The 20,799-nt window shown below is 41.7% G+C and overlaps 1 protein-coding gene across 2 annotated transcripts in view; it reads left to right on the top strand.

Annotated features, from left to right (window-relative positions):
* The window catches only part of RPTOR (regulatory associated protein of MTOR complex 1), a 145,522-nt gene that overhangs the window by 50,044 nt on the left and 74,679 nt on the right, over nt 1-20,799 (top strand). For both annotated transcript variants that reach the window (XM_083804969.1, XM_083804968.1), the window contains exons 6-9: nt 5-180; nt 6,861-6,920; nt 17,588-17,688; nt 18,248-18,392. In XM_083804969.1, the coding sequence (XP_083661095.1) occupies nt 5-180; nt 6,861-6,920; nt 17,588-17,688; nt 18,248-18,392 (482 nt within the window). The remainder of the gene's footprint in view (nt 1-4; nt 181-6,860; nt 6,921-17,587; nt 17,689-18,247; nt 18,393-20,799) is intronic.

The raw sequence follows: 20,799 nt of genomic DNA, 5'->3' as shown, positions 1-20,799 counted from the left end.
TCAGGTGGCTGCAATTAACCCAAACCATCCACTTGCTCAAATGCCTTTGCCTCCATCCATGAAAAACTGCATTCAGCTGGCAGCATGTGAAGCTAATGAATTGCTACCTATGATCCCCGATCTGCCAGCCGACCTTTTCACATCATGCCTTACTACGCCAATCAAAATTGCTCTGAGATGGTAAGTACCGTCCCCATTATTGAAGGCAAGTGCATAATTTGTGTATTTTGTCTGTTGAAATGATAGATTATTTTTTTTTAAGCCAAATGCTTTATCTAACCTAAATTTTCTCTGCAGTATTCAATTACAGGATTTGAACTATGCATTTGGGATAGCATTTTATTAATCAGAACTAGAAAGGTGAAAAAATTATCTTCTACATATTACATTTTAGATTCCAGCTCAGTATCTAGGTTTGCTCAGATTAAGGGATTTACTGTTCTGGGAGTTAAATATCGGCTTCTTCAGAGAGCCGAAATATTACACAGTACAATACAACTCTTTGCAAATTGCCCTTCATACAAATCATATTCCAAATATTGCTGTTGCAGTAAATAATGCAGTAGCGTTAAATAATGCTGTAGTGAAAGAAATCAAGCGATAAACTAAAGAAAGATGTTACAGAATGGCATACCAAGTTAATTGGGCAGAAAGATACAAAAGCCTGCTGGAGATAGCAGGAGCTTTCAAAGAACAATGTTGTTCCCCGACAACAGGGAGGATCACAAACAGTTGTGGTGCCAGCTGAGGACACGGTGTGAGAAATCCAGTATGTCCCCCCAGGTACATGGCTCCATTGATTCATTCCTATCAGCACATTTCACTTGATCTTCTTAAGGTTATTTGTAGTCCAGAACAAAAAGCTCCAGGTCCCTCGCTAGACTAGGTTAGAACAGGCAGAAGCATACAGACGTCGCAGACAATGGTAAACAGCTGAGTCACTGCATCTTCAAGAGTTCCTTGGCTTTTGGAGATACTCGTAGTAACTTACAATGCTTACGCTTGCTTTGACTTCTACAAACAGAGTTAATTTGACCAGTTTCTGGCGTAGATACATAGTGCCTTTGGACAGGTACCCTTTGCTTGTAAACATTGGCTAAAGTCTTTGATAATAATAAGTCTTTGATAAGTCTTTCATGACTCATGGCAAAAAGCTTCAGAGGCATGAGGAATATCTTAGGGGGAAGGTTTTAAGAGAGCTAATGAGAAAATGGTTTTCCAACCCAGGTGTCAGGGACACGGAGTCTGACGTTATGGGAGGCTAGGCTAGAGTTTGTGCCAGGGAATGACAAACCTCTGAACAAGCTAGGCAGCTATGTACTCCGCTCATAGCTTTACAATCTTTTTCATATTACTTTTTGCTTTTTCTACTGTAAAAATGAATCATGATGTTGTTTTTCTAAAATAGCAGTCCAGTTGCAATACTAGTCACTCATCAAAACTCACAAGTGAGCACCTCCAGACGTGCAAGGGACTGAGCCTGATGAGGCAGAGACATTTAATCTCTCCAAATCCTGAGGGAATGGTGTGCTTCTCCTCTGGGAGAGGGGAAGGGCAGGAGTAGGCTGCCTTCCAATCCAGCTGTTAGCTGACAGCTCTTCACCACCCAGGTGACTGCCGTGACTGGGAGCCTTGCTTGTACGCCCATCTCCACGCTGATGTGCTGGTGGTAGGACAGTCCTGAACTCCGCTGCATGGAAATTCTCGAGCTGCCTGCAAAAATTCTTCTCTTTAGAAGCTGAGGAAATCACTATGCAGCAAAATTCCTTTAGGGGAACTTTTAGAAATGCTGTGTTACGTAACCAGGAAAATACAGTTCTGCTGTGGGACTGCTTTTGTCGTATGGTCACTATCACATCGCTGCTGTCCAAGCAGCGTGGTGTGAAGGAATTACAGGTTTGTTTCTGCTGGTTTTAATCCATGGAGACTTTGAAATCTAAGTGAACGTTCCGCCTGGTTTGTGGAAGGCTAGCCACAGGTGACAGTGAATGCGACTTGGCAAATACAACGGCTGTAGCTTTTTTCTTTAAAGAAAAAAACATTATTTGAATGGAGTGCAAGACCAATAAACAAAAAACAGTGAAGGATCCAGCCTATAGAGGTTTGAGTTCAAGTTCTAGGGAGAATGTTTTCATTGAAACTCCATGGTGATGTGGAGAGAAGAATTAAATGCTATACGGGTTGTCTGAACTGAGGCTTGTAATTATTCTGAATAACTCAGTATTGTGCATGTGAGTTAAATCAGAACCATGAAGATACAGCGTTATTGCTTAATTGTTGTTGTTCTCACTATTTCGTAAATCTTTATGGGAATCCGTAGTATGGGCTGTGATCCTGTTGAAGCTTAACTGGTTTGTAGCAAACCGAAACTTCTTAAGAGTGAGAACTCTTGGCATTGAGACTTCAGTGTCCTCCTTCTCCTGTGATACAGAGCTGTGTTCTGGTTCATGCCATCGTTAACGTGGAAATGCTAAGGCTCTGTAAGGGTTGTTTCTGTTGGAGGGAAGGCTCCTCCAAACATTAAACCTGCTTACGCGACAGTGTTTAATGCACAGTTTATATATATTGAGAAAGGTGTTTTGGATATTATGGTCTGTTCAGGAGGTTTCTGTTGCTTCATCTCCATGGGAACGTGGCTGACGGGTGATCAGGGCAGGCTGCTGAGCAGAGCTACGCCTGGCAGAAGGGTGAGATATTTGGGGTTGTCTCGTTTGCTTGACAGGAAATGTAAAAATGCTGTTCAGGTAAAGGGTTTAAAACTGTTAACCTCAGCTCTTCTTGGTGTTGATGCTGGTGGGTGCCATGCTAACTCCTGCTTAGTGAGACATTTCCTACTACCTAATGATTATGTGTATTACTTATTGCACATAAAAAAAAATTGCTCTTTACTCTGAAGATCACACTCCCTTTATATTCGCTATTGATTGGCATTATTACGGTTGTGTTTTTATCCATGCAAATTCTGTAAATAGGAGCTTGCTTGCAGAGCATTGTTATTCACTGCTGTTAAACGTAATAGAGGCAAAGCCAGACTCCACTCCAACTTTCCAGTTGTTCAGTGCAAACTGTGCACTGAAGCAGGCAGGGAACCAAAAATAAAGATGTACGCCTTTGTCATTAAAACTACTCTTTTAATTCAGTCAGGCCCTTTTATTAAAGTTGATCAAGAACCCTACGGAATTCCGTCTGAAATATAACATTTTTGCAATTCCAGACTGACAGGCTAATGAGGTTTCATATATGGAATTTATGGGCAAATGAAAGCTGGGTGAATAAATTCCTGTACATCCCATTTTGTGTTCTGTATTTTGAGTAAACTGATACACAAAATCACTTATTAAATGGGGTTTTCAGATGCATCCACTTCAGCCTTATTTCAGGGAAAGAAAAATTGATGTCAGCAAGAGAAATGCAGGTCAATTGTGTCCTTCTGAATGTAGTGCACAAAACTCTTAATAAAACCGTCTGACAATTTCAGGAATCTAGTGTATAAGTTCGGGCTAACTTTGTACTGGTTGCCTTCCTGTGTAGTGACTGTTGAGAGCTGATATTCCAAATGTATGTTGCAACTATATATAAGGTAAGCTTAAAGATAAGACATATGGATCATTAATATTGACCGAACTAACCAGGAAGGAGACCCAGCTGTTGCAGAAACAGGCAGAAATTAATATCCAGTTGGTGCATTGTTTTGAGCAGCAGATCTATGTCTCATGCACTGTCTAAAGTAAAAAGGCAACTCTGTTGGGAGCTGTGATCAGCGGTGTGTCATATGCTTATGTTATTGCCAGTCCCTTATCGCATAAACAAGCTGCATGTATATTGTCACAATTTTACACATCGGGGAGAAGGCTGTGCTTGTCTAAATTGTCTGAAGGACCCACTCGTGTAAAGGCTACAGGGCTCCTGAAAAGTGCTGGGACACCCCTCACCCTACCCTCCCCGCCCCCCAAACCAAATATATATATATATATATATATATATAATATATATATATTGGGGGCTCAGACTTAGGAGGTTTAGATATGCAGCTTTGTACATTGGAACCCAAATATAACAAGTTTGTAAATGCCTGGCAAAAAGCTCTTGACTTGTGACAGCTGATTTTATGTTGGGTCAGGTAAACATTTTTTTTCCAGTGCATTTATTTTGCATTTCTGCTTTAACATTTTTGAGGTTAACTGGACTAATCTGTCTCAGAGTTAAAGAAACTAAATTGAGTTTCAAAATATTCCTGTTATCTACACAGAATCTGGTTGAATATTGTTATGTGTATTTCTGCTTTTCTTTATTGCTTGGCATTCATGCAGCTCTAGCATATCTTGCCTGATGATTGTGGTGAGGACACCAACCATTCACTTGAGACATCACGTTTAGAGCCTTGGAGTGTTGAAAGGGGGGTTGCAGATACAGGATGAGGAACATTCTGTTTACAAGTACATTTTCTTGGCAGTTGCTGGTTGCTAGAGAGGAAATGCAGATAGTCTGTTACTGGTTAAATGGGGTTTTAATGAACTAATCTTTTTCAAAATTTTCATAGCAATGGTGGCGATTTTTAAAAGAAATACTCTAGCAGTCAAGTATATACAAAAGCAGTAAGCACTTGCTGCTTCACTCTCATTCAGGTAAATACCAAAGAGATCTGTGGTGAGGGCAGAAAGGGTGCTTTTCACTAAGTCTAATGTGATCTGGTTTTATGTCCTTAACTTTGAGGATCCAAGGGCTTGACCGAAATAGCTGAGATCTAAGCTTATTTACATCTCGCCTACAGTGCAGCTCCCTACGGAAGTGCTAAGTGACAGCTGTGCAACACATTTAGTATGTGAAAATGTCTGTTTATACTTGACCCTCAAAGGTGTGCACATCTCGCTGTTACCAGGCATTTCCTACAATTTCTGCGTTTCTTACGTGTCCTGACTGTCCGTATGTAGGGGGGAAGCTTTCTGCTGCTTAGTCCAACCAGCTGTAATCAAAAGCTTTGTGGTTAGGAGAAATCCTTGCAAAAAGGAAGCAAATGTATTTGTTTGCCCTGTGGCCAATGCACTCTGCTGCCACACAAGATCCTGCTCATCAGTTGTGGGTCTCTTGGTGCGTGGCCCGGAGGAGGCTGGCTGTGCCGCACAGGGCTAGCGAGCTCATCCTTCTTTGACACTGTGTCTTGCAACAGCTTGCAGCTCCATCGTATTAATCTATGAGCTTGTAAAATATTGCTGAGTGAGGTTAGGTCAAATCATAACTCAGATGAGAGGCTTCCAAAGTAAATACAAAATACCGTGTGACATGTTGATAGGTGGAACCGTTCTTTCTTTATAGAAAACAAATGTGTAGCAGTCCAAAGTTGTGCTGGCTCTGTTTTAATCCTTTCAGATATGTCATAATGTAGAAGCATTGAGCAGAAAAGTTAGAAAGTGTTTTGGCATCCACAGTCTACAGGGAGACTCCAATCTGATTCCAATAACCTAATTCTGCTGTGCTGAAATCTGCTTGCAGTTTTTGTTCGGCAGCAGTGTTTCCCTGCGTGGTTCTGTAATGCAATGTCACAAGATTTTTATGTTTTAAAAGATTGTATAGAGGTTTCACTGTAGCATTCATAGATAGTTTTATGACTTTTTTTTTTTTAATTGAGGGATAGCATGTGCATCAGAAAAGCAGCCTAGAGACCACTTAGGTTTTCAGAGCTCATCCCTGTTCTTGGCAATAATGGATATCCTGCAGGCAATGGATACCGCAAGGAGAACTGGAGGGTCCTCAGGGTTTCAAGAATGAGCTATGCACAGCTTGATCTCCAAAGAAGTAATTGCTGTAAATTGTAACCTTTGCCCTTTGCTAGGGAAGAGCCTTTTGGATGAGGATATGGTGGTGAAAGGAGGGACACTTGGTGCAGTAACTCCAGCTGCTGCTGGACGTGGGGAGGTTTACCAGGACATCAACCCCCCCAGTACCGCCCAGCCTGCAGAGCCTTGTGTTCCAGCGCAGGGTGAAGTGTAGGGGTTAAACATCGACTTGTTAGGCTGGTGGGTCGGGTCAGATCTTCCTTAAACAGCAGATAACAGATTTCTGAAACGCTGGGGAAGTGGGCTGGGAACGTAGTGGTATCACCGAGGAAGTCACTTCTCAAATGAATTAGCTGCTTTTTCTTCCCAGAACTATTGCTTTCTGATTCTGCTCCCTGGGCCACAAAGCAAATGCCCAGGAGCTTTGGAGGAGGGAGGCAGGCAGTGGGAAGCCGGGCTGGCGGTCGTGCAGTCTTCCCACGTGTGCCTGGGTTTAGCTGCCGATGGGATTTCTAGTGCAGCAAACGCTCGTGCTAACGGGCTTTGTGTCTTCTGGAGCCGGCGTTTCTGAAGTAGCGGTATTTGCGATGCTGAGGAAGTGGAGTCAGCATTTTTTTTAATTAAATAACTGAGGTGCTTGAACTTGACACATCCCTCTCGGTGTCTGCCTCTCTCGCTTGCCCTGCGTGCCGTGCCAGCCCTCTCCAGGGAAGCCCGGCCCGCACTGATCATTATTCTGGGAGCGTGCTCCTGCCTCCTCAGCGCTGCCGTCCTGCGCTCCCGAGGGACCGTGCTGGGTGACTGTGAACCCTTTTCCCTCCGCTGTGCCGTGGAAAACTTGTCACCGTGACAGTTCCAACGTCCCAGGTTTGACACCTGATGATGGAAATCGTCGCATAATCATGAGTGTGACAAAAATTGAGGGCCTTGTTCGACTCTTATTATGCTGTGGCAAAGTTTTCTACCCAAACGCTATTTTAAAAGCAGAAACACTGTAATAAAGAAACCTCCTTCCACATTCTCTCCGCTGAACCTTGTCATTAAATATTCAATTTGTATGTTTTATTTTTATTCTCTCTTCCACAGGTTTTGTATGCAGAAGAGTGTCAGACTGGTGCCAGGAGTCACACTGGATTTGATAGAGAAGTAAGCCAAATTTTATGATTTTTTTTTTCCTGTTGCTCAATCTCCTGGTTATTTCTAGCATTTCTCCTGTTTGTCTGAGAGGAAATTTCTTCAGAAAGCTTTCCGCAGAGTCCCTCCGTGCCGAATTTGTCATTCCTTGTCCTACCACATGCATTTGGGGCCTAGGCCACAGGGGTGGGCGCTGCGGGGGGGACCGGGGTGCCCGAGCCACGCTGGTCGCAGCTCTCCTGCACTGGGCCCGATCCGGCCTGGGGAATGGGAGCTGTGGGCACGGGTCACGGCCCAGGGGTCCTGTGCTGAGCAGCCACACGTGGCTGGTCCTGGCGTGCTCCAGCCGCAGCTCTGACAGCAAGGATGTGCTCGTGGGCTGTACGCCCCACAGCACCAAACCCAACACAAGCAGAACAACGCTTACCACTTCTCATTTCATCGCAGTGCTGTCCTATTATGCTTTGTCTGATCGTGTTATGTTTCAGACTTAGCACCATTGAAATGTGCTATAATCCTTTTACCCAAACAGTATTTGAGCATAATTACTGGTTCTCAGGCAGCTGAGGCAAACCAATTAGGTAGAAAACTGTTCTTAAATCTACTTCAGTTTATACCAACAAGCTAGCCTTTGAAATAATAATTGCCCACTGTAGTCCCTGCTGGGTTTTAAGATTTTTATTTTTTTAATGGGAAACATGTTCTTAAAGTCAGGGCAGTAGATGCAGGCATTCTAACTCCTTGCAGATTATTTTTTAATATCCTATTCTTGGAACTTTAATAAGCACACACAAACTGGCAGTGATTAATGCAAGATCGTTCAATTTCTGAGGCATTTTGACTCTAGAAATATCATTGTCAAGATTAATTAGAACAGGCCGTATGTCTACACTTCTGACACATGGATGTCCACAGTCCAGTTATCTTTTGTCTGAGATGAAAACTGTAGAATTGAAGGGCATCCTGAAAGGGGTTAGGAGAGCAGGAACCTGGATAATAAGTGTGTACTCAAAACAGAAATACATTATCATACTTTCTTGTTTTTTCTAATAAGCTTCTGTATGGTGTAACGGAGCGCAGCAATCATTCATTGCTCGTGCTGCCAATAGCAAATGATCTCTTACAGAAAATCATGAGGGTAAGGTTGCATTAGCTAAAATTTCTTGTTCAGGTTTTGCTTTAGTAAATCATTCCCTCGAGTAACTTCCATGCTTTACGTTCAGAGGAGGTTAAAGGTGCTTCTCAATGCCATTAGTTCTTCCACAATATGTATTTTGGAGAAGACAGGCTTATCAGTATTATCTAGGTCTTTAATCATGCTGATTTTATGTGTGAAAATGTGATCATCTTATCTCAGTTGGGGAAACTAAGTACTGATTCTTGTAAAACTGCATTTCAGGGCACTAATCTTACCAAAATAAAAATCTTTTTCAACTTTCAAGAATAGACACAAGACTTGTAACAGTGACAAGCAGATGCATAGGTATAGGCGGTATTTATTTCTTGAGTTCAGTTGTTTGTTGCCTTAATGCAGTACCTGGTTATTCAGGCCACGTATCCAGAGGCTGCTGAACTGGGATCTAGATAAAGTTGTTTCCAGGTCCGGGCCAGCATGCTCACAATGACAGATTGTTTTAGAAACCATTTTAGGGAGCTTATTTGAAGAAATAGAGAAGACCTCACCTCATTTTATGTAATAAAAAGGACAATGCACGAAAGTCAGAAATTTCTGTAAACAACTAAACGAATTAATTTATTTCGTTGGAGCTGTTGTGCATTCTCAGTATGCCTCGTATCTTGGGGCTGTGCTGAGTTTTCAGGTTCTTTCTGATTGTCACTGTTAGCTCATCACGGCTTACCCCTCAGTTGTTCCGTGCTTCCAAAGTGTTCAGTGCAGCCCTCGAACTTGTGCAGTCTGTGTGGGGCATAAAAGTCTCTACTGCTTGGTGCTTTCCTCCAAGTTACATTATGCAACTGGCAGAATGAAAAGATGAGAGGTGTTTACATAATCCTCTAGAGCATAAATGAATCTGGAAATACAGGCGTCCTGTAATGCTCCAAAAGCTGGGTGACATGTTGATATATTTCTATGCATCTGTTTTGTTTTCTGATTGTTCCGTGAAAAATAAAGCTGGCATTGCCCACCGCAGCTATCAAAGTGTTAGAGCAGTTTCCAGCTGTGTGTCGGTCTAGGAAAGGGTCCACCACTGGATTTTCTCTGAAAGCCATGAGTGAAAATGCGGTGGCTTTTGTTTGACTGTCTGTCAAGGAGATGAGAAGCAGGAAGGAAGTCCGAGGGCTTGCTTTGCCTGCGTACTCACAGGAATGCTAATGGGGTCTTGTGGTGTGGGAAGGATAAAATGGGCCTGAAGTTAAAAGTGATTTAATGGTAGAAAGGTGTGTGGTTCCCTGACCGTTGCTTAAACGGGCAGAGTGAAGGGGACGTTGTTTTGGGCAGCTCTGGCTGTGGGACACCACGGGTAAGCAGAAGTTCCTCCTGAACCAGTGGGCTCCTTATCAGTGCAGACTGAGGTCGCCTCAGGTCACTGAATAACTGTGTTCTAGAACAATGGCTGTATTGTGTTGATTATAATTAATGCATCGCTACAAGAGTGTATCTAATCAAAGAACATATGGCAAGGGTCAGGGAAAGTCTGAGCCAGGTAGCTCAGGAATCAGCTTCTCAGAACATTTGATGTACTGCTGAGGGTTAAAAGCTCTTTAAATAATAGGCTACTGAAAAAAAATATTCGGGATTCTTGTTGATTATACACAGCACCCATGGATTCTGTAGGATCACAGAATGGTCTAGGTTGGAATAGACCTTCAAAATCACCAAGTCCAAAGCTTTAAAGGCTGTCCTCATGGAAAGACTGCTGGAAATAGGTTCCTGTGGGGTTATCAGATATTTAAACCTCCTCATCATAATCTGCTGCGTATTACCAGTTGTAGAAAGCATGTTTTTTTATTGTCATCCCAAGATAGGCCTAAAATACCTCCTGGATTGCCTGTGTGTATATTGTAATTTATAGTTTAGTTCTCTTTAAAACTGGGGAAAGAGCTTATATTCTAATTAGGCTGCAGACTTTGAGATGAAATTAGTCTGCACCTTCTTTGAACGGCCCAAATTTCTAATTATCTAGGCTAAACCAGCATCCTGATGAATAAATATGTGGTGTATCCTGATGTGCATTTATATTACAGTTCTGCTGAGGTGAAGCCAAAACAATCCCTAATTTAGAAATAAAGGTCTTTGCTGGAGCCAGGCAGTAAAATGTAAAGAAAAAAAGAAGGAAAATTATGTTGGTGGAGTGCTAAGAATTTAGGAAGCTGTGGCTGCCACTTCAAGAGACCGTCTCCTGTGGCAGCACTGATGTCAGGCATGCCTACGGGCTGGGTTGGTCTTTTCTGCTCCATGGCAAGTTGTCTTGTCAGCTGTCTCAGCATAACTTACTGCGTGGCTCCTTAGCGAAAGGAACTGGTGCTCTGTTCTACCTTTAAATTTTTTTTGGAAATATCCTAGGGAGTGGTATAACTTGGTGTAGGGTGGGGATATGAAGCTGGGTACCAAGGATCGGGGTGTACGAGAACACGTTAATCTATATTGCTGCATCAGGCGCTCTCCCATGAAATCACATTCTCAAAAGAGTGAGAGCAGCATAGTATATTGCTTTCCCGGGATTTTTTCCCCAGGCCCATTTGGTACTTGGCAAAGGGAGGGAAATGTTGTCCCTTGCTGTCAGGGTTTTGTTACAAAGGACCTGGTGTGAATGTCAGCTCTGAGTCACGCAGGCAGGAGCAGCGCGGGAGAAACTTGCCTTGCTGCAGCACATGCTGTTGCCTGCTCTGAAAGCAGAGAGCCCATCTTGGGGCTGTCACTCACCAACAGAAAATCCATTTATAAAAATCACTAGAAATAATAAATTTGAGAGTAAAATTAATTTAGGTATTACGGACTGCCATGAACTAAACATTACTGATGTTTTAGTGTCTATCGAGTATCGATGGGTGATTGTTGAGTAGGAGCCAATTTAAAGATGATGTAGGAAAAACAAAATCCCAAAATATCAACAGCAAAAATAATGTAATTGGAGAAAAATGCAGAAATTTTGCTGTAATATAACAAATATCTTCTGTGCATGCCCTCAGAACTTAACTAATCAGTTGCCTTCAGAATGGTAAATTGAGGGCAGGTGATGGAGTGCAGCTGGTTACTATCATATTTTTCCAGGTGATCCCAGCTGATGTGCAATTTGAAATTAGAATTATTTAATTAACCATGCGACAGTCCAAATTCTGAAATACTGCAACCTGTTTTTTAATATTGATTTAATAATTTAAAGTTGATTTTTTTTAATGTGATTTGATTATTACTTGATTTATACTTTGAAATCTAATTCTTAGTTTGCCTTTGGATCGAATTTAGGCAGCTTTCAGCCACTTTTATTTTCTTCTGGAAAATTCAGTGCAAGGCATTAGAGTGCGTATTTCAGAATGTGTTTTGCTAAGTACTGTTTAGTCACAGCGTAACAGGGATAGTGTGCCACGCTACCTGTCTGTCATATGCGGCTTGTTAGTACATGAGTTCAGGGAGAACTTTGCTTTTGAAGATGTTATTCCAAAAAGTTTCTGTTCTTTAATAAATCTGGTTTTATTGAAATGGAGTATTTAATTTTATCACCATTGTTACAGGCTATCAGTCTCTAGTGTAGGCAAAGTCTATTGTGTATACAAACTGAAGATCACACTCAACAGGATGGTTTTCATGGCAACACCTCTTTCATATCTTTATACGGAAAGATGACGGGATTGAAAAGTAGTGTACAAAGCCTTGCAGCCCTCTCAAACAAATGATTTCAGAAGCTCAAATGTTTTGTCTTTCTCAAGTAGTTTGCCAAGGTTTCGGGCGCCCAATCCCAGCACGCCTGTGCCATTTGTGTTATTTGTGACGAGAACGTGTCTTTGAGCACAGTAGCTCTGTTGATCGTTTCTAAGCAGTTCATGCCAGTTCAAGAGATTGCCAAAGCACATATGCCGCGTGCGTTATTGTTTTACAGTTCTCTATGATACAGTCTCCCCTTTTTTTTCCTGAAAGAATGAAAACTGAAATCTACTTACAATTTTTTTCCCAAAATAAATTATGGTGAATGTCTGCAGGTACAAATCAATGCAGATGCATTTTGTTTTCTGAAGTCCAAGTATCGTATTGCGTATCTCAACGTTATATGTATTACATTACAAAAATGGAGGTAACGATGGAGCCCATCCACAGGGAAAATCTGGCATCCTTTGAAGTAAATGCTTCCCCTGTAATTAAAGTGATTCATGGGATTTTGCTAAATTTCTGACAAGGACAGTGATGTTACACCTAGCACAAGCTCTTTAGTGACCCTGACATTTTGTAGTCTTCACTTTTCACAATAGACTGCAGTGATTTAGGTCTTTGTAAAGGCGTCTGTCAGGAAGTTGATGGAAGAAGCAATTGAGAGTCCAGAGATGTTAAATTGAAGCCAGCAGCTGAGACAGCCTGCCCTTTTTTCCTTTTCTTACTCTCCCTCAAAAATAGATTTTACAAATGAAGCCTGCTTTGTCCTTACTGTCAAAGGCTCTCTGGTGATTGTCAAACCGTAATGTGAAAGGCACCAGGAGAAGTGGTACCGAGACATAACAGGGGGAAATACTTTGTGGACCTTTGCAACTTGTGGACCTTTGCAACTTTCTGGCTGTGTAGATGTATGTCCAAATAGAAATTAAAAGAAGCTTTAGTTTAGAATCATAGGACAAGTTCGAAAGAGTTCATTGTGCAAGGGATATATACTTAGTCCCCCAGACGTAATTCATCTGAAAAATGGCATTTTTATAGTGGAACTTAAAACAACCGTAGTAAAGTGACCTCTGCTCTTTAGGAGAGGTATAGCTGATGATTAAATAATAATAATAATAATTTCAAATAATTCCTTATAACTATGGTACAGAAACAGATAGATTGCTGTATTTCTCTCTTGTGATCTTCTAGTATATGTGGTGGGGTTTTTTAATATGCTGTGCTGGAGCTCTCCTAACGCGTGGGAAACCTCAGAGCTTCAGTGCAGGGAGACAGAATTCATCTGATGTGTTCAACCGATGGTCAGCTGATTCATTGTCCTACCATTAGAGTATATTTGCAGCCTGAGAGTTAAGAATCATTCTTCCGTGATCCTTGGAAGTTTAAATTTGTAATGCTCAAAGATGATCAAGATCTACTGTCATTGAATAGCACTGTGTTAAAATCCCCTCCTTCAATCATTCAATTTTTCATCTGAGTAGTACAGGCTGTCCTCTAGTTTCTGGGGTGAGAGTTTGAGTAGTCCAGTCTAGGAACAGAAAACACATTGTATTTATTTTCATCTGCCGATTTATAGTGCTGACTGTTCCAACTTTAATTGATTCCTGTGTGCAGCACAGAGAACAGCAGTGCTGCCAATTTCCTTCTAATGGCTGCTTTCTTGTTCCCGTCCAAAATCTGAAAGCTCTGGTAGGGTTTTGTGCAGTTATTGAAATGTATTGCCTTTCATTCTTGTGTTATTCCTCACTCTCTGTACCCTCACCATTAACACCTAATGCATAGGTTTTTAAAGCACTGAACAGCATTTGTCTTCACACTGCTGGAACCAGGTACCAAATCAGTATCTTCCTGAATATATATATGAGAGCAGAGAGAAAATGAACTCACCTGATGCCACGTAAGATATGCGAATGACATCCTGTTAATTTCTGCTTCTTGACTGCAGTCCCTAGTAGCTAGCTGTATTTTCTACAAATCTTGCAGCCAGTCTTAGAAAGCACAGTTGCATAGTGCAAAAATACCAAATGCATTTTAAAATCCCAAATAAAACCTATGCTATACTAATAGGTAGTCATTTTAATCCTTTCAGTGCAAAAATAAGAAGCATACCTTGTTCCCTAAGAAAGCAGATTATTCTAGTCGCAAGGACTTTCTAAGACTGGGCTGCTAGAAGCAACTTTGGCTCTCAGCCTGTCATTTCTGCTTAGCGTGATCAGTAAGATAAGTATCGATGCACAATTTGCATTTAATAAAGATAATCTAGTATGAACTGAAAGCAGAACTCTCCATCTGGTGTAAAGATTTGAACTCCACCATGAAAACGCAGTTTCTATTTCCACTGAAAACTGGCTTGAAAGTGGCCATCAAAAGGTTTAAGCTCAGCATTTGGCTTGCTAGGAAGTCTCAACAAGGAGTGCTTTGGTTTGTGGTTAATAAAATTCCAACTTAGGAAATGCTGTTATTTTGCTGCAGAGGGTGTTCTGCAATGCAAATATTTGTGTGAAAACCTCATAAGAGCAGTTGTGTGGCCTTGTGTTCCCTCTGCTTGCTCTGGGGGAATCAGTTAACAAACACTGGTTCAGAGATGTGTATTTTTCCTCTGATATCAGGACAGACAGGATTTTTTTTTATAATATGTTAATTTCTAGCTGTTTCAGAAACTGTCTTTATGCCAGGGAATGTGCTGCATGGGAAATAACGCCGCCATACATATCAGACCAATTTACCACAGACAAAGCACTTGCTCTTCATATAGATTGTCTTGATATTTTTAATATATAAAAACTTCTTGTGAGAAGCAAAAAAGCATTAGAAAGCACACCTGAGAAAGTTGCTCGGGATGGAGCCAGAAGCTGCGAGATGCTGAAGTTCACGGCCGCTTTTCTTCCTTTAAGTAACCTTGTGCGTGTGATGATTTTGAATCACGGTGGACTTTTTTGTCTGGTCTCTTAGATCACACAATGAGCGTTGGTCCTGTAGTTCCTTTGGGCCTCTTGTTATGGGTGAGCAAAGACAGTGGGAGTTCAGCGCCTGGATGAAATAAATTTGAGTGACTTTTTTCAGTCTACAAAAGCAAGGACCTCACAAGTGCCAGACCAGGCCGGTGTCTTTCTCTCCTTTGGACGTGAAGCATGCCTAGGCAGTGCCGTACCATGTCGTCAGTTCGTACTGACAAGTGAGCGGCTAATTTTGGCTACTGCAAAAAGCTTTCAGATTAAAATCTGTCTCTCCGGGGACCGCAGGCTAAACCTCTTCAGTTTCTGTCGTGTGTCGCCGGGATGCTGCAGAAGAGGGGCGTGCTGCTCTGCCTGCACTGAACGTGCTCCTGTCAGGCTGCTGTCTCCGGTGCATTGACGCTCGGAGTAAGAAATGTTAAACCCAGCGGGAACGGTCACGTTATCTGCTCTGCCCTTCTGCGTGTTTCAGGCTACAGAATTTACCTGGCTGCCCCTCAGCAGGGCCGAAATAGCTGATGCTCCTCTGAATTATGTATACCTTAAACCTTTGAAAAGCAAAGGGTCAGTTGCTCCCCTTTCTTTTACCAGTTAAACGCTCTTCTTTCTTCATCTGCTAGTGTAAAGTATTTGTTAGCAGCAGGATTTTTCCCTCTTGTGGGTGTTCATCCACAGTGTTCAAGTTGTTCCTTGGCGTAGGAATGACCTTAAATTTCTCAGTGTGACATCAATTTAATGTCGTGGGTTTTTTTTTTAGCGTTTCCTGCACCTGATATATTTTGTATGTCCCATTTTAAATGAATGCCAAAACGTGACTGCTGGGCACAGCATTCTAGTATCAGTCTCAGCAATACCAGGCAAAATCAGCTCTCCTCCGCTGCTCTGTCTTGTCCATCACGACATGCTGCTTGGCGTGCACTGACGCCAGAGATTTTGGAAGAGAGGTTAACAGCTGAACTAGGTTTTCTTAGGATCTTCTTTTAAATGCAAGTCATCTTATAGCCAAAATATGTACGTACATATTCACATATAATAATTCCTTCAAGCACGTGTGTTTTGGTACGTTTCTGAAGAATGAAGGGCCGCTAGCCAGTACAGTCACAGGAAAGGTCTTCACTGTGACACACCAAAATGTTATCTCAGCCCAGTACTACTTGTGTATATTATAATCAGCCTCTGGCTTTAAGGGAGTGTACTTAAAAGTAATTATTTATTAGATGTTCACGCAATATGCAGCTCTTTTATCCCTGTGGAATCAGTAGCTGGTCCTCTGCTTTTGCTTTGAGAACTGTATGAATATTTCAGCTTTTCGCAGGATTTGAGTTATTTTTTATTGCATAAAATCTTAAAAAAAAAAAAACCACGAAAGAACAAAAAAAACCCACCTTGCTCACTTTCAGTGAATGTCCTATGTGTTTGCAGGGACAAGAGTAGATCGCTGTTTGGAAAGCTGCCATCCCGGGTATTGATTAGTGCCACTTTTTTCTACTTTAAAAATATTTAATACAATTAGCCATTGGATTCCTCAGCATTTTTAGTACCTTACTGCACCACAAATAGACTCCAGATATGTACTGCTGACAAGAATTTGGTATTTTTAGCGTTGACACTGCACTCCCTATTTGCAGCCTGGGCCGACAGGCACGCTGACCAGATGGAGGAAGGCCGCACGGTCCCGTGGTGACGGAGCAGCTGGCGGCAGCGCCGACAGTGCCTGCTGCTTGCTTCCCTCGCACGCTGCGCGAACAGTCCTCTGACTCTTCTAGGAGAAGGAATTCATCCTCTTCAGGAGGAAAAGAAAAATAGAGCACAGTAGAAAGAAACAATATTTTCTTATGTTATATCTTTTAGACATGCAGGTACTGCCATGACACAAGTGATTAAATTATAGTGACTATACACAGCATTTAGAGTAGCACTACACTGAAACCTGGGCTAAGTAAATAGTTTTCTCTAAACAGGGACCAAGTCTTGCACATAGCCAGCATGAGGGTAAAATGTGCTGCCTTGGTTTCTGCTGTGGCTTTGCTGTGGGAGGGCTCCAGAATGCAGCATTCAAGCAGCATTTTGCTTTCTTCATTAGGAGGTGCTTGTCAACGGCATCTTTTTCACTCACAGCTCAGTGATGCCTGTTTACAGAGCTCACAAAGAACGTGCCTTTTGCTGGCACCTTTCTGTGAAGCGGTATGTTAACCTTAAATTCAGTTAAGGAACTGGCATTCAGTTGACTGATCTCTGTGAATGCCAAGGTGTTCATCAGAAAGGTCTTAGCTGCAGATAATGTCTCCCATTTGAAATGAAAAGCCGCTGATTATGCTTAATAACTTTATGCTTAACAACCCTTTAATCAAGATACTACGTGTGCATCTGTGTACAGCACTGATGGCCATGCAGTGAATCCCTAGCTAAATTCACAATGTCAAGTTTTCAAGGAGCGTACAGGGTGGCAAACTCTGTGCCTTTGTAGGAAACAGCAAACGTGCCCCCCAGGTCTAGTAATTAATCTTACAAGCCACTTTGTACATAATATATTTTGAAAAAGGACAGTTTGTCTAGCAATATTAATTCTTGCTTTAACTATTTTGATTACGATACTGCTGTTACCTACTTGATCACATTAAATAGGTGCTCTACGAAAGAAGTAGATAAAGATTTCATTTGTTGCAGCATCTCGCTTCAGGAAACCTCTTAAGTGGTAAAAGGTTGGGGGGGGGAACCTTTTGGCACTAGGAGAATTAAAGTTCTGGAATATGGTCTTCCACGTGCCTTGACTGAAGCTTAGAGGTGTGTGTGTGTGTATGTGTATTAAAACAAACAAACAAACAAAAGGTATGTATATTTAAACAAAAAAAAAAAAAAAGGAAACCTGCTTATCCCTCCCTTCCTCTCCTCCCCCGTAGGATTCCTGGAAGACTGAATGACAGGAGAACTCCCCTGGGAGAGCTGAACTGGATCTTCACAGCCATCACAGACACCATTGCGTGGAACGTCTTGCCTAGAGGTAGGACTCAGGCAGGTGAATCAAGTTTTCATCAGCAGTGATCGTTACTTATTCAAAGTAGGATGAAGAATTAGATAAATGAGACACTGAAATAAGGAGAAAATTAAAGCCTGATATTGAAAGAGCAGATCAGATGTGATCTTAAGGCTAGTTAAATTCTTTGTATTCATTCTTCTCTATCAGAAGAATTTTGGTAACATGATGAATAGAAACAGGAAAAGACTTCCCAGTGCTAACATGATTCCTTTACCTTGAATAATTTTCTTACTGTATTTGGAAAGAGCAATCTATTTTCTTCCAGCTTTTGTTAGTATCATGCATAACATTGTTGTTTTTTCCCTCTTTGCTGGTAAGACAGTCTGTCTTTAGCATGAGTAACTTCATCCCGTTTTTCTCCACCTGTTCTGCTCTGAATTCATTCTTCTGGAGCACAAGTGGCCGAATTTGTACTGGAATAAAATATTAACATGTTTTTATCATTGAAGTGATTTTTACTTATTACCTAGAGCACTCAAGTTAAACAGATGTGTATGTAGTAACTCATGCAATCTCTTGACAGACCTTTTCCAGAAGCTCTTCCGGCAAGACCTGCTTGTGGCCAGTTTATTTCGTAACTTTCTCTTGGCAGAAAGAATTATGAGATCTTACAACTGTACCCCGGTCAGCAGCCCTCGTCTACCTCCAACGTACATGCATGCGATGTGGTAAGTCGCACAGCCTTGCTACAAAGGCTGAGTGCCGATGCCTTAAGGAGATTTCAGGAGCTGTACTCAGGAAAGATTGGTACTACTTAAATCTACACAGTGCTTTACTGATTAAGTCACTGGATCAGAAGTGAAAGAGCATGTGGCAGTGTTAATACCCACCTCCAAATGTATGTCTTTGTGCATACATAATTGTAATGTAATTCTGTAATACGGAAGCTTCAGTTCAGCTATATAATCTTTTATTCCAAACAGAAAGGAAGTGGGGCATCTGCTACCTTTATTTTCACAAAGCAAAGCCAGTCACCTGTAATTGCAAAGGGTGGGAAGAGCTGGGGTCCAAGGGAAACATTCTTACCTTCTGTTGTAGAAGAATCTTTTTTTACTGCAGAGTTCATCTACTGTCAGTGTTGCTTTTAAGACGATTAACATAAATGGAGGTGGTGCTGTTATGGAAAACCTCTTAAATGTGGTTTTGGCTATCAAACAAATTAATTAAATGCTTACTTTGATGCTAGAAGAGTACAAAATCTGGCTAGCTACAAACTGGTAGAGTCAAGCTAATGTAGTTCTTGTAGGAGAAAATGATAGCTGTGTAACTTGCTAAAAGGCTAATAAAATGACAGCTATAGGTGAGTGGGCTTAATGTGCCTGTAGTTTCAAAATCCTTTTGATAAGTTTCCTCCATAAAAATGTGGAAGAAAATAAATGTAGAGGAGATATGGAGTGATGACGATCAATACAAAACTGATAGCAACATCACCAATTTAAATGATGTTGAATGTTTTCTCTAAGGAATGTAGGCAAGGTAACAGAGAGCCCCAGTAGCATCTGCAGGTGCAAGCAATCAACGAGGAGGCATTTGCTGGTAATACAAAGTTGTTTTAATAATTGAAAAACATGGAGATGGTAGGATAGACTTTGGATGGATTTCTTTGCAAATTGGATAGCCTTGCTGAATGTGTTGTGTGTTTGTATGTGGCGAAGTTCTTAAGTGCTTTGAATCACCAACTTTTGAGGAAAATCATTTCAGTCACTTATAAATATGGAGAGTTGTTTTATCATTGCGTAGCATGAGGCACTGGGAGATTTGGGAGTGAAAGGAGTAGAAGAAAACCTGAGAGTTCCTTTGGTGTCTTTCAGATAATCTTACAGCTCTACTGGGCAGAGCTTGAGCCATGGAACCGTGCATTCACAGTCGCAGTAGAACAAGACATGTTTTTGCTGAAATTTTGAAATGAATACAGTCAATTTCCTGAGTTATTTTTAGTTTGCTTATTGCCAGCATATTAAAAACCTATGTTTCTGGTTCCTAATGAGCATATAAGTCATGCTTATTGCCAGTGTACTAAAAGCCTGTATTTCTTGTTTCCTATGGAGTATTTGACTTGGTGTTGCTGTCTGGGTGCTGAAACACAGGAATAGAGCTCAGAAGACCTGGATCCCATTCTGTGTCTCTCACGGACCTGCGCGGTAACGTGGTGGATTCTAGAGAGGCATTCTTCTCTCGTCTCGTAGTTCTCCTTGTGAGAAATGGAGATGAAAATACCTTTGTAACGCCCTTCAGACCATACCAGGGGATAATGGCATAGTTGCTGTTTTTTAGGATTTATGGGAAGAAGAAATTACTCAGGAAAGGTCCCATGTGCAAGGCTTTCCTCCTTGTGAATACCAAACACTAGCAAAGGAAAAATCAAGTGCGCAGAGAATCTCCTGATGCATTTTTTTCAGTGTCCTAAAAAAAAGGTGCCATTTGAATCAAATCCAGGAAAGGAGAAAATTCCACTTTTTCAGAGGTGGCTCAGTTCATTATTATGGACGTTCAGAGAAGACAGATTTAGAAACTAATTTAGGCCTCAGTTAAATACTTTCTAAAAATAATCCTCTGCACTTTACCTGTCGCCTTTCATTCAGTACTTTTCTATCGGATTCCAGATCTGAAACCTCCAAACCCATTTTGTTATTTAGATAAACTAAATAATGTGACTGGGAGGAGGGGAGACTTGGCCAGATGGGCGTTGACAAGAACCGAAACTTTGGAGTGATTTGATGATCGCCTTGAAAGTTGCTGCTTTGTTAAGTGCTGGAGACTGCATGGATGATGCAGCAACTTTCTGCAGGTTGTTGTTTTATGGAGACCTTCTCACAGGGATTTTGTCGTGTCCCATCTCACACCCCCCCCCCCTCCGTGTCAGACTGAATATTTTGGGGAGTGAGGTGAGTCCTGGCTGCTGTGTTGTCAGCAGGTTTGATCTGCAAAAGGCAGACAAGAGCCTCCAGGGTTCTCTCCTTCGGCGTTACGGATGCATAATGAATGCAGATACCGTCTCTGCAGAGTGCCAGGCAGTGCTCCTCAAGGACCTGACTTCAGACTTTAAGGGGCTTCCCCACACCTCATCGAGTTCCT

The sequence above is a fragment of the Anser anser genome (assembly GCF_964211835.1).
Source record: "Anser anser genome assembly, chromosome: 19".
Classification (NCBI taxonomy): domain Eukaryota; kingdom Metazoa; phylum Chordata; class Aves; order Anseriformes; family Anatidae; genus Anser; species Anser anser.
Note: the sequence above shows the minus strand (reverse complement) of the source record. Positions and strands in the feature narration are given on the sequence as shown.